This window comes from Festucalex cinctus, chromosome 4 (assembly GCF_051991245.1).
Source record: "Festucalex cinctus isolate MCC-2025b chromosome 4, RoL_Fcin_1.0, whole genome shotgun sequence".
Lineage (NCBI taxonomy): Eukaryota > Metazoa > Chordata > Actinopteri > Syngnathiformes > Syngnathidae > Festucalex > Festucalex cinctus.
Window position 1 is genome coordinate 16105553 of NC_135414.1, and position 21312 is coordinate 16126864.

At 38.2% G+C, this 21312-nt stretch overlaps 2 protein-coding genes across 3 annotated transcripts; one reads left to right on the forward strand and one right to left on the reverse strand.

The window, feature by feature from the left end:
- Window positions 1-72: 72 nt before the first annotated feature.
- arfgap2 (ADP-ribosylation factor GTPase activating protein 2) lies at window positions 73-9753 on the reverse strand. Of its 2 annotated transcripts, XM_077519269.1 has the most exons (17): window positions 9590-9753; window positions 8829-8947; window positions 7990-8062; window positions 7699-7830; window positions 7278-7358; window positions 5220-5325; window positions 4886-4942; window positions 4144-4185; window positions 3508-3560; window positions 3281-3417; window positions 3069-3200; window positions 1551-1679; window positions 1319-1471; window positions 1123-1249; window positions 974-1061; window positions 758-882; window positions 73-682 (listed from the first exon to the last, which is right to left on the reverse strand). In XM_077519269.1, the coding sequence occupies exons 1-17, from the start codon at window positions 9659-9661 to the stop codon at window positions 662-664; spliced, it is 1647 nt and encodes a 548-aa protein (XP_077375395.1). In that variant the 5' UTR covers window positions 9662-9753; the 3' UTR covers window positions 73-661. The 2 variants fall into 2 exon arrangements, with proteins under 2 accessions (XP_077375395.1, XP_077375396.1); XM_077519270.1 differs by lacking the exon at window positions 4144-4185.
- Window positions 9754-10349: 596 nt separating this feature from the next.
- Window positions 10350-20990, forward strand: LOC144017569 (uncharacterized). Its single transcript, XM_077519285.1, has 13 exons — window positions 10350-10516; window positions 12065-12261; window positions 13885-14022; window positions 14361-14478; window positions 14790-14976; window positions 16097-16238; window positions 16361-16516; window positions 16614-16669; window positions 17864-18042; window positions 18131-18531; window positions 18812-18908; window positions 20022-20316; window positions 20383-20990. The coding sequence occupies exons 1-13, from the start codon at window positions 10394-10396 to the stop codon at window positions 20562-20564; spliced, it is 2271 nt and encodes a 756-aa protein (XP_077375411.1). The 5' UTR covers window positions 10350-10393; the 3' UTR covers window positions 20565-20990.
- The last annotated feature ends 322 nt before the right edge of the window (window positions 20991-21312 follow it).

Sequence of the window (21312 nt, forward strand, 5' to 3'; positions counted from 1 at the left end):
CTGCTCAGGAATAATTATAACAAAGAGGTGAAACGTGCTTGGATACCTGTTGAAATTAAATGAAGACATGAGGATATCAGACTTTTTTTTAATGATGAGACAGAAATGTACAAGTCCAAGCTCACGGATTCTGGAGATCGTCAGCATTCAGTGCTTTGTGTAAACTGACAAACACTTGTGAGCAGCAGCGTCCTCAACACTGAATGCAAACGGTTGAGTTCAACATGATGTTAAAAATATACTGCTGCACCTTTTATTTAGTATCACAATGACAACAAAAGACAAAACATGGAAGTATTTGATAACATTAATCAGAGGCTGAAGAAAATATATCATTAAATCTGACATTTTGAAAATCTAAGAACAAAAAAAAAAAAAAAGTTCAACTGTGGATACAACTCTGGCTTTAGATACACTACAACCACACATGGTTTGCTTTATGAAAATAAAAACTCAAATGTTGAGAGAGCAAAATACTGACTCACTCCAGCAACTGTCTCTAAAAAGGTGGAGCGTGAGAAGGAAGATATTCTTTCTTCATGCAAAGCCTTCAAGCTTCCCTTCTCTCTCGTTTCATCCCTGCCCAAATGCACCTGTCAAAGGGGGCCGGTCGTCTCGCTTGTACTTCTTCCTGCCACAGATGCCAGTCTATGCAGGCTGCTCAGTAGGAGCCATAGCGATCCTGAGTACAAAAAAAATGCACAAACATGACTTGTCTATTCTTCAAGTGGGTGCTCCCACACTGATCAAGCCTCACCTGGATGGTATTCATGACACCGTTGGCAAGAACGGCCATTTTGCCTGCAACAGTCTTCACTCCTTGCTTGAACTGGGTGATGTCTGGACCGGCGGGAAGGACGCTGTCAAAACCTGACGAGCGCCCTGAGGTCACGGTTGCAAGAAATGACGACAAAATGTCAGTCCCTTAACTGACAGATAACAACGGAATGTTTAACGAGGTGACGCGTCGCACCTTTATGCTCACTGCCATCTCCAAACAGGTCAGCTGAACTGATGGCCGTGTTTCCAGACATGCCCTCCAGTCGGCTCTTTGCTTCATACTGACATGAACAAGACACCACAGTCAACATCGCCACAAGCCTCCAATATGAAAGGGCTCACCTCAGCGCTGCTTTCACGGCCAAAGAACATGTCTGAAGAGATGGCCTTTGCGTTGGCAAACTTCTGCCGGGCCTCGCTCGACTCCGACGCTGGGGTGGACACCTCCGCTTTTCTTCTACTGGGAAGTCTTAAATGCAGATGAAACCAGAATTGACTTTTTGATACTAGATGATGATGCACAATGCTGTTTCAATACCTCTCTCCTATTGGCTGAATACTGGAAATGGTGACTTCCTCTTTGGGTTCTTCTTTCTCTAGAGCCCAGGAGGTGCTAAAGGAGGCGGTCCCTCCCTCTGTATCCCAGCGGGATCCAAAACCGTCACCCACCAAGAACGGGTTATCCTTATATCTGGACAGTTAAACAAAACAGAGCCGTTCATTTAACTTTGAATCAAACATGAGTTGAAAAGTGAGGATGTCACATATACTTCGGGGGTCCTGAGGTGAAACCGGGCTCATCAAACATATCCAGTTTGGAACGAGTCGAGGTCTTGGCTCCCACTGGGGTTTCCTGCTCAATCACCTGCATCTCCGACATCACTGAATGTGACACGGCACTGAAACAAAAAACAGCAACACACGTTTCTAAAACGTTGATCACACTAGTCTAGACACACAAACTACTGTACCACACTTTGCCTAATTTGTTTATTTTTTTAATCAGGGAACGCACTTACTTTTGCTTAACCAAGCATGTATATGGGTCAAAATCAGGTGGACTGATTAAAACTACAAAAAAAGTACATGTACGATCAATGCAGCTGTTTGGCTTTCGTATGCATTCTGAAGTTCACGCTGGCTTAAACATTTGGAAAAACACATACATGGGCAAAATGGGTGGTGGTACTCTATTAATGAAAGCCCAGTGGCCACTTAAATAACTGAAAAAAAGATATGATAAAAGAAATTTTAAAATACAGTATATTACAAAAATATATTTAAAATATGAAGATTATGTACTGTAAATCATTCATTACTTTAAAACTAATGATGAAAAAACAAAACTGGCCCAGCCCAACGTGTATGCTTTTCTTCCTCCTATATGCTTACAGCGGCACCTTTTATTTTTAACATTCTTGTCTCGAATTTTCTTTCTGATCTGCTGAGAAAACTCCCTCCTTCATTCACTGTCTATGGCCCGTGATCAATGTTGTACACACTCTTCATCCCATTTTACCAGCCTTCTCATTCTTTAAATAGTCAGACTGACTGATTACATGTTTGAAGACACCTGCAATGCCTATTAAGGACACACCTTAGTTTAACATACATCTCTACAGTCTACAGTACATATTTTGAAGGTACCATCATTTTCATCCAGGCCTGTTTTTTTTGTTTGTTTGTTTGTTTGTGTGGGTTTTTTTTTGTAATGATTCACTGAACCACAAATAAAAAGCAATGTGTGTGTGTTTTTCAAGTTAAATTTTATTTAAAAAAAATATATATATTATTACTTTTGTCTGTTTCAAGTAGGGCTGAGCAGTTTAATAAAGATATGTGATTTATTATTATTATTATTTTTATATATATATATGTGGAGGGTCTTTCCCATTAGCGCCTTCCATATAGCCTGACGTTCACGGTCTACACTAATGACAAGGTAGCGACCTGAGAGGAGCTACTTCTCTGAAGATGCACAGTTTTGTCAGTCGTTTGGAATTTTATCAGTTGTGCAGCATATGACAATGGAGCAACAAATAGTCAGTTGTAAAGTATGTTTTAAAAAATTGTTAAACCAAAGCAAGTGCCACGACCGAATTATTCCATTTAGATTATAGAAGTAAAAAATAAACGTTAACACATTCCTAAACAATTTAACGTCATAAATAAAATGACCCATTAAACTCATCCATCCCCTCCATAAAAAGTGTGACTGCAAGCTCTGAAAGATGACAAAGATACGTATGAATGAAGCAAGGTGCCGCGTGTGTCCGTCATTAAGTCACCTCCTGTTCCCGAAGCCCATGCCCAGTCTCTCGGCCTGCTCCCTCTTCTTGCCCTCCAGATTCTTCAGCTTCTTCTCCTCAAGCTTCCTGTCGATCTCCAGCTCTTTGTAGGCCAAACGCATGGAAGCCACACTGCAAAGGCCAGATTGAAAGCATGGCTTTGAAATGCTTCACTTTGTCTTCACGCATGAGAGGCTCATTGAGACACTCACATGGACTCCTCTGCTTGCTTTTTTGCCTCGGCTGCCTGCTCCTCGCGTATCTTCTCAGCCACTTGGGCTTGTTTCTCCACCTCGGAAAAACTCTTGCTGCTCACTTTCTGGGCACCAAGGCCCTTCTTTGCCCCCAGCTGCATCATGGGAACACGGCAAATAGCATCAGTGATTGCAGCACCCATATTGGTTGCGTTGATTGGTGAAATATATAATTGCTTGCTTACCCCTTTTTTGGCAGCCATTGGCTTCTTCTTCCCAATAATGGTTGGTTTCACCTCTGTAAAATGAAGTGCAACCTGTTAATGAGCTGCAACATATCTCAAGCGTGAAAGAAATCGGCGTTAGGAACTTGCAACACCAGACCGCAAACCACACCGTTGTTAATACATCTTAAGAACGCCAACATGACTCATTTGTGGTGATGTTCTGGCATGACAGTAAAGATGAGCAAAACTACTCACAGCCCTAACTTGACCTCTCAAGAAAATGTGTCGTGAGCAAAAAAGGAAGTTAAGAGAATTGACAAAGACGGAAGAGAATCTATTCATATCTCGCATGCCAAGCTGTCAGCTATGAACAATGTTGCATGTCTGTAGTTGTCCTGGTGCTGTTGTGTGTTATTATTAAATGTTGTCAGCAAAATAGTCACACCAAGAAGTGAGCTTGTTGAAATGACACGACTGTAACTCTTCATGGCTGACAATGCTGACGTTTGTCTTGTCAAAGCAGCTGATGCACTTTTTTTTTTCTTTTTTAAAGCTTTTGCTGAATATTTAATTAGCAGCAAAGTGAGATTAGGACATAACGGACAAGCAATGCAGCCAAGCTTCTATGGCAGAGAGAAGTGGCGCAATAATCACCTGGGGATTTCCATTGCTCTTGTGACGACAATAGCATGGAATCTAGTGAATGGTATAGGACAAACCCACAATTAGCTTGCAACAGGAAGACATTATAAAAAGCTTGAGGCTACTTTTTCACAAGGAAAATATGCAGCTTGCTGGTTGGGTTGGTTTCATTGACACTGCTTGCTCATATTAAAAAACATAACATGACACCTCCCTTTAAAGAGCCTAGTTATGTGTGTAAATGAGTTTTGCTGAAATGTTCCATCTATGTTTCATATTACATGGACCAACTACTAAATTTAAGTCGCTTGCATAGCTTTACAAGCTTGGAAAAAAGGCATGTGCATAACTGTCTCAACAGAAAATAAATGGTATTTCATTTATATAGCGTTTTTAGTTTTACAAGGCCCTCAAAGCGCTTTACATTCAACTACCCATTTACCTGCTGATGACGCAGCATCAGGAGAAACTGGGGGTTCAGTATCTTGCTCAAGGATACTTCGATGTGGTCACAATGGCATGGGATTGAACCCACAACCTCTAGGTTGTGAGACGACCACTCTACCACTGAGCCATGCCACCCCAACAATAATAAATAAACACGTCACAGACAAGGGGTCTGAGTATATACAGTATGTGTCACATAACATGACTCAACCACTTTCTCTCAGAAGCGACAAGGCAGTTTGGAGTCAAACAAGAAATGTTGACTTTACGACGGATGCGCGTGAGCAAGATGAGTAAATGGGCTCACCCATTGTGGCTTTGGGTGATGTGCTCAAACCATCGATGCTTGGTCCGTCCTCTGCCTCTGAATAAAGACATGTTTAAAAACAACCATCAATTCATTGCAAGTTGCACAGCTAAATATTATTGACTTGGTGTAGAATATTAAGAGTAGGAGTTATTTTAACAATTCGTTTTGAATATTTAAGAGGACAGAGAAAGTGGATGCAATATAGGTACATCTAAAAACAAATACAATTGCTTGACCCCATGACTTTCTAGTATATGGTCATTTTTACAACATTCAAATTGGTGGCTTCCTTATCTGGTGCAATGAATTTGGCAGTGCGAGTTCTGCTTACGGTTGTCATCTTGGCTTTTGGCCACGGTGTCCATCAGCTGCGCTGCGACAGTCGCTCCATTCTGCTCCGACTCCGAGGCTGGCGTCACGCTCCAGTCGTTGCAAGACTGAAAACATTGAAGCATTAAAGCTGCTCAATGCAGGAAATTGAATTTTGAATTGCTACTGCCACGTGGCCAAAAATGCACTCGTACACACTGCATGCATGACCTCACATCCGCAGACAGAGGGCAGAAAATTCAAACCCGAATCCAGTCTGAAACTTTTGGCTTGCAGGAGTAACCACTGTGAACAGCTAAGGTGTTTTAGTTTAGATCATTAGAAGATGTTTCAGTCATAAATGGTCAAATAAAAAGGATATTGTAAAGTTTTGGGGTGTAAATTGTTACACAGAGCAATGTTAAAAACAAAAAAAAAAGCTTTTTTTTTTGTTTGTTTTTTTTTTTACTTTCAAGTGTGAATATGTCTAATTTTGTCATCAGTGATGTCAGACGATGTCAAACTGAGTTTGAAAATGAAATTTTTCATTTACCATGTTCAGAAGTTTGTATCTGTCTAAAGTCATCAAATCGGACTGATGGACAATCTTATAATGTGGTCACTTATATCAATAAAAATTCTGGATTGGAACAACAAAAAGAGAGACAAAGCAAAAGAGAAAGAAGAAAGCGACTGCCATGTTAAGAACTGCAAATGACGTACTCGCTCCATGTCACAAAAAATTACATATACTCTTGCAAGACTATGCAACCACCCAATAGGACTGAGAGGTTTGAGGGAGAAATGAGTTCTCTTTATGACTGTGTGAAGAGGTGGACACAAGATCCAAGGCATGCCAAAGCTCCAAAAAGAAGGAACATATCTTAACTCTTGAATCTTGGGTGATCATATCCAGGTGGACGGCATCATGTACTGTCAATCAAGGCAGCAACTTTCAGGTAGGAAGATTACCAATTGATCACTTGAGCTAAGCTACGCAGAAGGGACAAGATTTTGTATCTCTTTGAATTTGGAGATAAACGTTCAATTTTAAGGCCAATGTGCCAAGTGCTGTCATTTTGAAGTGATGTACTTTTTTCTTTACAGCACTGAAAAATGTAATATTTCTGTAATAATTTCAACACATGATTAATTTATTTAGCAGCTTTAAAAATATTTTAAAAAGTACTGTGCACAGCCATATTTATCACATGTGACAGGGTAGCATGGAGATGTCACGTCTTAACAATGCATATGCAAATGTTTCTAGTATTCATCCTGAAAGAATTAGGTGACTCGACTGGAACCAACACGACCAAATGGGTCTACAGCAATACATTGCTTCATATGAAGAAGATTCTGTGCCGCATGGCGTGTTTTTAGGCACCAAATAAGGTCAAGATAAGTTAAAAGATAGTTCACAGCGCAATAAGACAACTTCAAAAGAAAAGTCCAACCAATAATGACTGTCTATTTGACTGAAGTTGTTAAATCAAGTAAATCCCTTAACACGGTGTATGCAGTGCAATTGTGAATGAGGTCTTTCTTTGCCTACCTTCATCTTCATTTTGGTCTTCTCTCTTGACTAAGTTTCCGAGACTAGTGTCTCTGTTTAATATGATTTGCGGACCAGCCAGCTGACATATTCCTGACTTCACTTCTGTGAATAGCGGCTAAGATGAATGCCCCCATTTGTTCACAAAATGTCCAGTCAAGCAAATAAACCAATGTAGATGTGTGGTTGTCAGCTTTTTCAACCTTATGACTACCCATCAACCCGTGACCCTTGGAATAAGCGGTTGGTTAAGAAAATGGATAGATGGATGGACTACCCATCAAGTCACACATGATAATTTCGCTCATGTCCCTTTAAAGATGCACTGAAGTTTAAAATCTTAACCTTAGAGTGTTTTCTACATCATGCATGCTCCATGACTGCCCAGGTGAGTACAAAGAACCCTGACTTTTTAAACAAAGCTATCAGTTTTTATCTTCCCTTCAGTGTGAAGTATTCGGGGCGAACACTCCACTCTGCCAAACTTGGTGTCAAAATTGATGAGACTTTATCTTCCTAAACCACCTGTGAGTGTTCGGCAAAGAAATCTTCTTCTTTCTTCTCAGGAGCTGCTGCAGTGATTCCCGCAGAGGAGTCAATCCACAGCTGCAATTGAAAGAGGAAGGATGGGCACAAATACATCAATTAATACCACTTTGTTAGAATTCTAACAATTACAGTGATATCATAGCATAATGGCAGCTAAGTAAGCATAATTGGATAGTGTTGTTGTTAGCATATACCCTGTGGACTTTGAACTACAATGTTGCTTATGCAACTTGATGAAATCTCTTATTGTATCTCTACAACTTCTGACAAGACAGACTGACATAATGATGCCTGTCGGCATACAAAGTAGTACAACCTTGATTGTACTGTACAGTAGCAACTTCCAAAATTTCCAAAGCAATCCTCCCTTAAGTTGTTCAGCTTGACTTATACTCACTTCTGTTCCGTACTTGGACAGGGCAGCGTTTGCTTGCTGTCGAATCTTCTCCCTGTACATTTGTGCTGCACGGCTGTTATACTTGGCATTGGTGTCGTTTGTGGAGCAGCCATGTTGGCGGAAAAATGCCATCTTCAAACATACATACAGAGAAACTGAGTTGTCTCAAGCATGTGCAGACATGTCAACATTGCACTTGGACTCTATGACTAAAACTGACAAAAGTGTTCATTTTTTAAATTCCACTTTGGTCCAACATGTGTTGTGTTTGTCAGGCCAGTGTCAACTTACTGCATTGGCATTGCCTCCAACCTGCATACATCGAAGCTGAAACCAGTTCCAGTTGGAATCTAACTCAGTGGATCTGACAAAAAAAAGGAGCAAAGTATACTCAATGACAGGGATAAATGCAAATTATTTACAGTAGCAACAGACAGTGATATGTACAAAGAAATTATTGCAACAGGGTTCCTACACATTTAAGATCTCAAAATTCCATACTTTTCCCAGACTTTGAATAATTTGTGACATTTGCAGAGAACGGTTGCCTCTGCTAAGTCCAGTAATTCATAAAAATTGAACAACTTGAAGGACATATATCATGGTTGCCAATGAAAAGAATTAATGAAAGTACTCATTCATATTGTCACACATTTTCTAGTCAAAAAGTTTTACTTAAACAATTTATCTCTTGCAATGCCTGAGGGCTGGACAATGAAGAGTCATTCCAATCCCATTCCCAAGGGAACGTAAACGCTATTTACTAGAACTACATAAAAAAAATGTTCTAGAAAAGTTCTAGTTTTTATGTTAAATAACAAGTACAGCAATTAAATCAGTTTTTATTATTACACATTCAGGGTACCTATTAAAATGTGACCGTTGATGTGTGAGAAAATTCCGGGCCATCAGCCCAGCTCAGCACCATATTTGAAGGAACAGGAAGTAAGGTTTTATAAACTTAGGTGACAACGTTAAAGTGAGATGCGTACTCGCAACCTGTAGCATATACCAACACACAATATATTAGTTAATTATTACTAGTAGTAACAACAGACACACATAAAACACTGTCACTGTACTTACCCATTTGTCACCCACTTTTCATAAAAAAACAAACTGTAGCCCACCTGATGAAGCTGAGGTGCACTCCGAGGGAGCGATGGATTCCAGAGCAGTCAATGCACAAGAACACGCCATATGGAATGCTCGCCCAACTAGGATTTTTCGAAGAACAGTCAAAACACACCTGTGGAGGAAAAATGCATATGAAATGCAATTTAAACATCTAAGTACAAATATTGCAATCTTAACTTTTCTTCCACATCGGAGGGTGACAGTAATTATCCACACTATGGTGAGAGTATTTTTAAAATCTAATTTGCCTACTGAGCCCCCATACAAGAGCTGTATGTTCTTGCTTTAGCATAAATCGACACTGTATATAACGTAATAGAAACATACTGGCAATCTAATTTAGACTTAAGTGTGGATGAGTAAAGTACGTGGAAAATTTCAAGACACGGTAAAGCAGAGCATTACAATCAATACTGCAGCACGACGTGATATAATGAAGCCAACCAAGCTATAAATACACCTGTCAAACGACTTTCTAACTACAAAAGTAAAGGTGTATCGGTTCATTCATATTTAGTTTCATTTTAGAAGTCACATAAGTGCCATATGTGACTCGCTCCAACGGTCAACACCAAACGTATACGTGGCCTTCATGTTTGCTGCTTCACCGGCAGGCTAGCAGCTGTTAGCCACCGCTAGCTTCGACCGAGGAGCTGGGCCTCTCTTAATAAGACACGAAACTAACCAATGACTATCAATCAAACACATATCGACTGGATGGTACACGTATAATAAATCTGTAGTACCGAATTACCTTGTTGGTAGGAATTGATTTCAGTCGTTTGAAAATAGTAAGAATTTCAGTCTTGTTTGGTTCGGCAGCCATCTTGCCACTCTGACAATTTCCATACGATGATGTAACTACGGGAAGTCACGCGTCCCAAACTGAACGAGTTACCTGCCCTAATGCCAACGTGGAGTCAAGAAGCTCATACGTCTAACACAAGGTGGCCCTATTAAATTTCCGAAGGGACCACCGATAGTCATGTGCCATGTGTATTGTGGCTACAACAAACACAGTACAGTACAACATAAGTCTTTTTTTTTTTTTTTTTTTTTTTTTTTTTTTTTAGATTTTCAGGATACACAAAAATTTTAGCCATTTGCATCACGAGGAGATAATTTAGGAATATTTTTTTTCCCCAAAAAAGAAAAAGACATTTTAATAGGGTGACAAATACAATATGATTATGCCCGAAACCTTTGTAAAAGTCTATCGCTGTCCAGTGCTAAAACAGGTTTGGCACCATCCTTCAGTTTCTAGAGTATAAAAATATAGGAATCACATATTGTTTTTTGTTTTTGTTATTAATTTGTTTGCTGTAGGTGTCATGCCTGATGCTATAACTTTATGTGCACCTGAATTAAAATTTCAGGTTAGAATTAATAATTATCTAAAAGATGAAATTAAGAAAGGCATGTTTGGGGTGGGGAAAAAATAAAATCAACATTACAAATGGTGTCACTGGTTTGACCTGTTGGGTGGAATCCAAAGGAAACGCCTTTTTAGAGCTCTGAAACTGACTGAACAAACTTTAACCAGATTCTTGACAACATCATGGCAGCAGGTGTCATACTCCTGATGCTGTTGTTAATACTAGGGTCAACTTCAGCTGAAGATTTTTATGGAGATAGCATTAGTTTTCTTAAGCCACACAAGGAACCTGATGGAGTTATTAAGGTACTGTGTACCAATTTATGCTAATGTTTTGCTTTCTGCCATAAGATTTTGTGCGACGTACACTATTAAATAAATGGTGCTTTAAAAGTAATGAATCAGGAGTTGATAAGTAAGATAAACTAAACTTAGTGAGTTTAAAGCAATATCTTAGCATGATGGTTTGGATTGAGAATTGGTTGAATCATGGTTCAGTTCTGAGTGGACATTTTCTCCTGCAGTATGGGTTCTCTCAATTCAACAATGCATGTATGTAAAAGTTTATCCAACACTGTAAATAGTCCATACAGTGCATTGATGTAAAAGCTTAACGTTCACCTGTTCAAATCCAGATGTCTGTGATATAAAAATGAGCTGGATAAATCATTTAGAAACTTTTTCATCATGAAATTAAACGATAACCTGTTCAAAGTAACTGAAAGAAATAAACAAAACAGCTGACCCCAATGATCAGCTCATCAGCAAGCACTGTAGAAGCCTGATAACGATCTTGAAGTACTAAATAGCCTGTTGTTACTAGCCGGAAATACCTGTGGGCCATTCAATGTTGCTGTCAGCCTCTTGGCAACCTCCCTGACCAGTTTTCTTCTTGTCTTTTTGATGTCTTTTTGATGGTAATATCATTGTTGGGCCATATTTTCACAACTTGATGACTGTATTAATGTCTCGGAAATGTTTTTGTACCTTTTCCCTAACCGGTACGTTTGAAGAATGACATCCTTCTGATGATTTGGGGTCAAACTGTGTTAAACTAAGGCCAGTGGTCAGATCTAACCATAATTCCCGCCATAGGCCCACAAAGGCAAATCATGTACGGTGACTTCATGTTTCTTGCTAAAATAGTACAATTGAAAATTGTTTTCTTTTTTAGTAACACAGATATTTCAAGCGCTTTTTGTTCCTAACCCCCTTTTTAAAATGAATGGGAAGCACTTTTAAGTGCTGACAGTTGTGTGCTGGCTCCCATTTAATGTAAGATTGAATGTTATTTTAGTTATTTCTGAACGCAGCCAGGGCGTGCACACTTGTACAACCAAATTAGGAATCAATTAATCCATTACTTTTACTTTACCTCTTAAAAAGAAAAAGAAAAAAAAGAAGTGTTTTTTTGTGCAGACTATTGATTACATTAGGCTACTGGATGGAAAAGGTTTTTAAATGATTAATGTTGGTCTCAATTTTACTTCACACCTAGCATTTGAACAAGGGTGTAGACTTCTTCTATCTACCGTTGGTCTACTTGTGAGTGTGAACGATTGTCTGTCCATGTATGTTGAAGTATGTACTTCTTACCTAACGTCAGCTGGGACAGCCTATAACAGCCCACAACAGAATAAGCGCTGCAAAAAAATTGACATATGGACGGATGTATGGGAGAGACTGAAAAGTTTACCAATACCAAATAAAAGTATTGTTAGTCTACTTTGTATCGGGCTCTAGTTAAATCTGAACAAGGAGAACTGCCCCCACCCCCCGAACATTGTACAGAAATAGCAACAAACATCAAGTCTCACATTCATTTGATATATTCTCCACAATTTCTTTCTGTAGGTGGCCTTCCATCACAGACGGAATGGCAGGAATAATTGTGTTCAGCCATCAACCTTTACATGTGAGGCGTGTACAAGCTTCGACAACAGCATTGTCATGCATACAGACCAGGACAACACAGGCCAGGGAAGGTGGTGTCAATCTGATAGACTGACAGTGGCAAACGTCTTAGTGAATGTGTCCTATATTTCTCTGAGGTACGTGGCCAAACGCTCACATTCACGATCATTTTTATTTTATTTTTAATTACAATTACAAACAGGGGGGTTGTCAATTAATCTGACAATTATGCTGCATACAAGTAAGGCGGGAAGTCAAACTTAACGCCTTCATACCAGGAAGTATGCATGGGAACGCCCCTTTGAACTCTAACTCTTAGTTGCGAAATTGGGGGGGGAAAAAAAGGTCTCTGACTCACACTGGCTAGTTTATTTTAATCTTACGTCACTTGACAATGGTGAACCCACTAGAGCCAAAGACCATGAATGGCAAAACATAATTTACATGATTATAAACATAAAATAAAATAACTTTACGTATCCCAACATGATTTTGACTATGTTAACCAGAACAAAAATTTATGGGAACCAGCCATTTTCGTTGTTTACATTCATTTCAAAGACTTTGAGGTCAGAACTTGGAGAAACCAAATGGGACATATCCGGCTTGCTTCCCACTTTCCTCAAATGCACATTTTGACACTTGCTGTCGCCTGAAAATGACATCACGTGTGCTCAGGGCTCAGGTAACAACCAATCATGGCTCATTTTACAAACGTCACATGATCAAACGGAAAACAGGTGAGCCGTGATTGTGTCGTTACCTGAGCTCTGAGGACCTGTGGTGTCATTTTCAGTTGACAGCAAGTGTCAAAATGTGTTTTTAAAGTTATTAATTGTGCCTGGAAAAAAAGTGTAATCAAATTATAGACCAAATATTAACTTTTTACTGCTTGAAATGGCCAAATGAGTCAAGTATCCCTTTAACATAAATTACATTCAATTCCTTAATAATATGTTAGTGGAAATCCAGTGTTTGTTTTTTTTTTTTTTAATTATTATTATTTATTTATTTATTTATTTATTTAAATCAGTATCATCAGGTGGCCATTTTGCCACATGCTGTCTAGTGGCTCAGGCAACGACCAATTCACAGATCACCTGTTTTCTGAATCTGAGCTGTGATTGGTTGTTACTTGAGACCTGAGTAACTGTGATGTTATTTTCACTCGTCAGCAAGTGGAAAAATGGCCGCCCCCGGAGATAGGATAAAAATGGCTGGATTTTGCTGCGTAACTCGTATTCCACAAATGTAATATTAATCAAAATGTCATGCTTAGACTAGTGAGGTCGTGAGGTCACATATAACGTCAAGAAATGTTTAAGGTTAACTTCCCCTTTAAATGAAAATGTATTTGAATTGCATGTTGACACGTTCTTCCTGTTTGCATGTACTGTATGTGTTGCAAGTTTACATTCATTTTATACAAGATTATGTTCCATAACAATTTTACATTATAACAGATCATCACACAATAATAAAAGATTTTGATTAAGGTAAAGAATGGAAATATCATAGCCTGTCCAATTATTGACAGCAAAAGCAATTTTCATAGTATTCATATGTCAACATGCCACATGACGGCAGCTTTTAATTTGGTGGAATTCAACTCCATCCTGGACATTTTGGGTTGGAAATCCCTTTCATTCTCGTCACCATCATTTGTGTCACAATCGAATAGCGCATACTACATGTATGCTGAAAATAGGCTGCTTCGAGCTGTATTTATGCTCATTTGCAAAAACAATACTTCTTTTCAGTAACACAGGTTGCTGTTGGGCAACTAACGATGACATTAAAACTAACTGGACAACCTATGCACATCTGGACCTCCGGACACGATCTGACACTGAAGCCCTTAACAACTGTCCCGTAACTACTACAGTCTCCTCCCTAAGGTAAATAACATATGACTCAATATGAAATGTTGCACATAACCACATCTATCATGACAAGTAAAATAACACCTAAAAAGGATTTCCATATGCCTTATAAGTAGTAAATGATATTAAATAAATATTAAGTAGCAAAACTACACTTTAAAAGTAGTATTTTTTATTTTTTTTATTTTAATTTTTCATTCTAATTGATTATACAGCTAATTTTGAATGAACTACTGTACATGGTTGAAGTAGTGGTCAGCAAATCGCTGACTAGTGTACAATGTAGAAATTCTAGTTCCTCCAATGATCAAGGACTGAATTTAACTATGAATTGTGTGTATGTTTGTATGCAGAGTGCACCAGAACTGTTTTTCAAATATTCATCTTTTAGCATATGATCCAGATGGAGATCATGTGAAGTGTCACTTGTCTGCAGATGCCGCGGTTCATAACAACATTACTCTAAATGAGGTAATTCCTGAATTATGTGATACTACTGTATCTGTTAAAAGGGCAACATATTTGTAGTCACTTTATGTAAGCATAGGACCAACTCACTGCATTGAAAATTATGAATACAGTCGACCTATAAAAAACTGTATGTGTATGTTTTCCACACACACACACACACAAAAGGGTGATGGTGGGGTGAGTCCCTCTGGGCGTGTGTTTGGGGGGGCGTCGTCGACTATACCTGTCTAAGTTCACAATAAAAAGTCAAAGAATAATATCATATACTGTATATGATAATGATCTCCATTGTTTCACTTTCTGTTTGCCAGAATACTTGCACACTAGAAAAGACAGGGCAAGTCAGTGTTGGTGTCTACGTGTTTGAATTAATGCTTGAGGATTTCCCCACCAATAATATCAGTTTGTCCTATGCAAATGGAACATCGACATACTGGGAGAACTCAGACGAAAATGCATTTCCTCTTTGCAAGCTGAAACTGCAGTTCTTACTAGAAAGTAAGTGATTGTTTAGTACATCTGATGCACAAGTGACTCAGCTGGAGAGATCATCAAAAACAAATCACAAAAACCACAATAAATAAAAAAATAAAAATTAATTAAATAAATAAATAAATAAATAAATAAATAAGGGGTGTCAAAATTAGTGCATTAATTTCGAGTTAATTTAAAGTTCCTTTAACACCAATAATTATTTTAACGCATGCAGAATTAATGACCGCCCCTTACTTGGAAAACCTGTACTGGGGGAATTCCAGTCGCAACGCAGCAGACACGTCCACGTAAAAATTTTGCATAAATAATAATGCATAATAATAATGCACATGTTTGTGGAGACTGACAAGTTGTATTTTAAAAATGTGCAGAATTTCACAAGTTATTTCATGTTAAAGATTAGATAGTTCTTTATATGAAAAGAAAAATGCTGTCACCAACATCTTACAAATGCAATTATGCCATCTAGTGGCAGAAAATGACCTCAACATAAACCAATGTCACACTTGTTTTACAGTAAATCTTTTTAATTTTAACTCAATTTTAAGAATTATTATGAAATTACTGTATCAATGACTAAAATATGCAGCCATACTTCTATTAGTTTAACATTTTTCCACTTTTATGTTAACAAGAGTATGAAAATTTAACAAAAAAAAAAAGTACATTAAAAACAGATATAAAATTTGTGATTAATCATGAGTTAACTTTCATGCGATTAATTACAAGGAACATTTTTAATCGCCTGACACCCCTAAAATAAATACATACATGATAATTCTTTAGTGAGGAAAAATAACTTCAAATTAAGCTGACGGTGTGAGGAAGCTTGCATGTTTTTTTGTTTTTTTCTCTGAATCTTAGCCATGATTGGCTCTTACCTGAGCCATGAGCAACTGTGACGTCAGTTTCAGTTGCAGGCAAGTGACAAAATGGTCGCCCTGAGATGGATAAAAACAGGTGGATTTTGCTGCTTAATTCTACAAACACAATATTAATCAGAATGTCCTGTTTAGGCTTGTGGGGGCACATACAACATATTGTAAACCCTAACTCTAACCCTAGTAGATGGTAGAATAATTTGTCATTTTTCTGTATCTCAGTCAATCTGTCTTTGTTTCAGTCCTCCCTTCACTGCCAAATTGTGAACTTGGTCATGTGCAACCCAAATTCTTGGACCCAACACCCAAACATGGTTCGGTGCTTCATGCCGCAGTTGGTGACAAATTGGTTCTTCATGCCAAAGCGCAGGCTCACCGTGCTACGTAGGTCTTCCTTCCATTTATCACTTATTTCTAACATGTCTCGCTTACTAAGATATAAGCTACGTGTACGTTCAGCGAAAATTACGTCTCCATCTTTTCTTCCTGTGTTTGTTTTTTCGAAGCATTGATGACTTTCAGGTCAGTGGCCCCCACACCATGAACAAAGAGTTCAGTGATGGTGAACATGGAAAAGCTGAACTTAACTTAACCTGGACACCACAACGTAGTGATGCGTACAGAGCTGTGCCAGTCTGCTTCACTGCAGAGACCAATGAATCGTGAGAGTGCAATGATCTTGATAATGTTTGTTTCGTTTTTGTTGTTGATTATAAAAACAGCCAAACTTGTAAAATCTGTTTCTGCTTTGTATTTCAGCCAATCAGAGATGAGGTGTGTTGTTGTCATGGTGAGCAAACCATCGTCCTTTCATGGTTTGTTAATCTAAATTATTAATCTATATTTCAGAAACCAATTTATATGTCAAACATCCAGAGTTAAATTGAAGTTGGAGTTATCCTAGTTAACTTTGAATGACAAATGGTGTACACCTGTAGGACTGCACACAACTGTAGGAACGTGGAGGAGAAAAACAGCAGTAACATAATGCGGTTAAACTTGTATTAAAATTCATGTCCCATCCTTATTTTTTATACCACTTTGATTTGTTCATACTATATTTATCAGGGTTTTCTCATGAAAGGATTTTTGTTTTTTGAAATGTGGGAGAAAGCTGAAGTTAAAACCAAAGCAAACATGGGGAGAAGATGCAAACTCCACGCAAAAGGCAGATCTGTTTTAACATCACAATTTCAATTTTAGAATCATTGGTGAAGGTTCACTCTCGATTTAGTGCAGGCAAGCCTGGGTTTAGTTCCCAAAAGGAAGTCAAATGGATGCTACTAACTGAATCTTATGCTATCATGATCCTCATAACATCTTTAACTATGATGCAAAACATCAAATTGAACTACAATACTAAATATCCAAATTCATTCCACTGGGAATCATTTAAAGTGCCTCGTTGTTGTCACAGAGGACTATCTAATTGATGATTGAATAGATATCAGCAAAGGATGAGGATTGCTTTTAGGCAAACTTTTGATTTAACAATAAAAATACATACATTATATATACGTTTGTACATATAGAAGATAAAAATAAAAAATGTTAGCGATAACATCTTTGTTCTAACATTATTCAATTTTCAAAACAAGATTCTATTCGAAAAGTATGTAGGAAGAAGAAAAACAACATATCTAGCCCCGCCCCATAATGTTGCACTTGAATTCACCCTGAAACCCTGTTCAGGTTATAGAGCAAATAATTTAGATTACAACTAAAGTAACAGCAAAATCAGACCAATAACGACATAAACCACAAAATTTAAGCAAAAAGAAATTGATTTTACCATTTTTTTAAAAAAAAAGTTGTTTTTCTGTTCTGCATCTGCTTAATATTTCAGTTTGAAAGATGTATTTGAACCTACCTATTGTTTGACATGATTTCAGTTCATCACTGCAGCTGTTCCATAGTGTAACTCATTTCACTTAGACACAGCAGAGCTTCATATTAGTTCTAACTAGCTAAGTGACTCTTTTAAAATCTTTGTTTTTTTATATTTTCAGGACGTAAAACGGCCGTGACGTGCACAGCCAACCAGATGACGGTCGCTATTGCGAGATCAACATTGCCTGATGTGGATGTCAACTATCTGTCATTGAATGAGCCATCGTGCTTGGTCACTCATAACGCCACTCACATCATTGGCTCTACCTTGTTCAGCAACTGTGGCACAACAATTGAGGTACTATTATGCAACAATGGGGTACACATATGAACCGGTGCCCATTTCTTCTCATCTGTCACTTTCACTTCATTTTCTCTTAAAACAGGATGAAGAAAAGTACATTTTCTTCAGGAATCAGATCCAACCCTTACGTAATCCATTGAAAATTGTATCCCGGAGAAAGACGGTGAAGATTGAGTTTTCTTGCCAGTTCCCCAAAACAGCCAGCATCTCCTCAAATTATAATGCCGAGAAGTCAGATTACATTTTCAGTGACTCCAGATTCGACAGTTTTAGCTATTCGTTTGACGTTTACACAGATGGCAACTTCACAAATAAGGTGCAGCCTATTGCTTATCCAGTGCAGGTCGAGTTCCTTCAAAACATTTATTTGGGCCTCAGGGCGGAATCAGAACTAGCAAATGTAAGTTTGTTCCTGGACTCATGCAGAGCCACCCCTGATGACAACCCTGACAATGTTGACTTCTATGACCTCGTCACGGAGGGGTGAGTGCTGACACAGGCTGCTATTTGCAAACGCAAACATCATCGTGTATTTCAAAGATTCAAATCGCCTCCATTGTCTGACCTAATTCCTTAACTTTTAGTGATCAAGGGGTAAAAAGGGACTGGATTTAGACTATGTTGATGAGATGATGTGCAAAAATTAGTGGGACTATAACTTGAACACATTTATGGGCTATCACAGTGAAGGGGAAAAGACAAGAGAAATAATGAGTAAATCACCAAGTGTCTGATTTGTTCGATAAATATGATTTTCTCACAGGTGTGTCAAGGATCCGTCTTTAAGAGTCAAAACAGTTGATAAACTGTCATACCACTTGGAGTTCCAAGCGTTCAGATTTGGCGGCGACAATGATCAGGTGACTGAAGAAGGATATTTCCACAAAAACAACTTCAACAAAATAAAATTGGTATTTTTATTTAATCTGTCCTGGCTCATTTTAAAATCCAATTAGAAGAAGAAACTTTGCCATTGTAAAATACTGAATAACAACATTTTGTTCGCTTGCATCTCAACTAGTTAGGATACAAATTTGTCTAATTTTATACAAATTCAGATATAGAATGTGCCTGTTTTTTCCCTGTATTCATTTCAGTAATCATGGCAGAAAAAATGGGTCAGAAATTAATGTGAAAATACTATAACTACACTATAAAAACAGAATTGTTGAACCAATTTAAGATTACAAATTGAATTGTTGACCAACTTTTAAAAGATTGCTTCAATTGGCAACATACGATTGAATTAACGTTAATCCAAAGTGTTTAATTAATTATGAGTTCATTAAACTTAATATATTCACTTTGGATTAACTTAATTCAATCATGTGTTACCAATTGAAGCAATCTTTTAAAAGTTGGTCAACAATTCGATTTGTAATCTAGATTTAGTTTAATTTCGAGTGCATTTCTACGCCATATGAGATAAGTTGTGAGTTTCGTACATCCGCTAGTACTTAATGCTGCCTTCATGTGGTATCGAAATTATCATAAATACCACGTCATGTATAAAATTGCACATGAATGCTCCCTCATGTCATATTTTCTACCGGACAACTGGGAATTTATGTTGAAGTTTTCAAGTGGTCGGGTCCATCTTTCCCATAGCACGTGAAGGCAGGCTAAGTCCCACCCCCACCAATGCTTTATAGTTAACCACAGATGCCACAAGATTAGTGGTATAGCACTACGTGAAGCTCCTCAACGAACTTGAACATAGTTTATTGGCAGCAAGATGCCACGAGGGCTCCAAAGCAGTACTTTCATATCAGGCTGTGCTTTGGCCTGAGATCGCAAACAGAGAATAGATCAATTTTTTCATTATATAACTTAAGGTAGGTTAATTAAAAAAAATTAATCCATGAGTAACGAATCACAAAATGTGAAATACATTGGTGCCTTGACATATGCATTTAATTCATTCAGTGACACTGCTCATAACTCAAAGCATGTCTCAACTAATCTTCTTCCAGGTGTACATCACCTGCACGGTCCTAATGTGCGACGTAAACGATCCCCTCTCCAGATGTGCCATGGGTTGTCTGAACGAGCAGTTCCGCAGGCGCAGACGAGCAGCGGGCATGCGGACCTCCATCCAGTCCCTGACTCAGGGTCCTTTTCAGTTTGTCAATGAGGCTGTTCCCAGTGGAGCTGTTCACCACAACAACAGTGAGGTTAAGATAGCGGATGCTGAGATGACTCAAGCTGATGTGAGAAAAAACACCGTCATGGTTGATGTGATGGAAAAGAGTGACACTACTATGCCAGGTGACTACATTATAGAACCTGTAGATGTTCCTACCTGCTAACATCTGAATTCATGTCTTCTGTCAGATTCTGGAGAAACTGAACTGAGCGGAAGACGAATGGAAATCAAGGAGATGCTCAGTACCAACATCAGCACGATGGTCTTTGGTAGCGCGTGCGCTTTGTCTGTGGTCGTGTCGGCTGTGGTTGTCGCCTACTACGCACGGAAGAGCAAAGGAGATGACCAGAAGCCTCTTCTGGTTTCTTAATGTCATAACTAATTATAATCATATTGGATTATAAGCATATCCCAAACACAGGTTCTGATTATTATGTCATTATGATGAGTACACATAATGATTTTGGGATACAACAATGTTCAATGGCTAGTAGTATTTGATTATTTTACCCTTACATTGTAATGCATTAGGCATAATCCCACCTGTGAGGACAATTTGTGCTACTACTCCAATCATTTAAAAAAAAAAAAAAAAAAAGTGCTTCTAGTTTGCCTGCTTTGTATTTGCCAACGTAGAACAAAATGAAAGTGTTTATGCGGTTCACTTAGTTCCTTCTATGCGGAAATGATTGTGACAAATACAGCAACGTCGTCATTATTAAGCCCATGCTTGTGTTGTTTTTGCTATCAAACATCTGCAGAAGAAAAAAAAAAAAAAGTGTGACACTTGGGGGGGGGGGGGGGGGGGGGAAAGATGTATAATTGTCAACATATGTATTATGCTTTGAAAAAAATACATAATTCTCAACACGTGTATGAATTGTGGTTGCCAAAAAAAGGACCAAATTTCTGCATTAAGAAAGCATAAGAACTGTAGAAGTTTTTTGAATGCACTGATTTTTTTTTTTTTTTTTTTTTATAAATGTCAGACGGCCAATTAAAGCTCCATGTGAACATAAACCAGAACAGCTTGACTGCATACAAATTGAAACTGTCAATCATACAGTGATAAAACACTTCTATTCAGTCTGATTTTTCAATTTTTTCTTTTTTAAAAT

What these genes read in the sequence shown, in the direction of transcription:
- arfgap2 (XM_077519269.1), bottom strand. Translation starts at nt 9,661, where the DNA reads ATGGCTGCCGAACCAAACAAGACTGAAATTCTTACTATTTTCAAACGA. An exon ending in CAATGGCTGCCAAAAAAGGG is followed by an intron (nt 3,418 to 3,507) that starts GTAAGCAAGCAA and finishes CCCATGATGCAG; the next exon opens with CTGGGGGCAAAGAAGGGCCT. An exon ending in ATGGGCTTCGGGAACAGGAG is followed by an intron (nt 1,680 to 3,068) that starts GTGACTTAATGA and finishes TTTTTGTTTCAG; the next exon opens with TGCCGTGTCACATTCAGTGA.
- LOC144017569 (XM_077519285.1), top strand. Translation starts at nt 10,394, where the DNA reads ATGGCAGCAGGTGTCATACTCCTGATGCTGTTGTTAATACTAGGGTCA. An exon ending in GTGTCCTATATTTCTCTGAG is followed by an intron (nt 12,262 to 13,884) that starts GTACGTGGCCAA and finishes ACTTCTTTTCAG; the next exon opens with TAACACAGGTTGCTGTTGGG. An exon ending in GAGTGACACTACTATGCCAG is followed by an intron (nt 20,317 to 20,382) that starts GTGACTACATTA and finishes GTCTTCTGTCAG; the next exon opens with ATTCTGGAGAAACTGAACTG.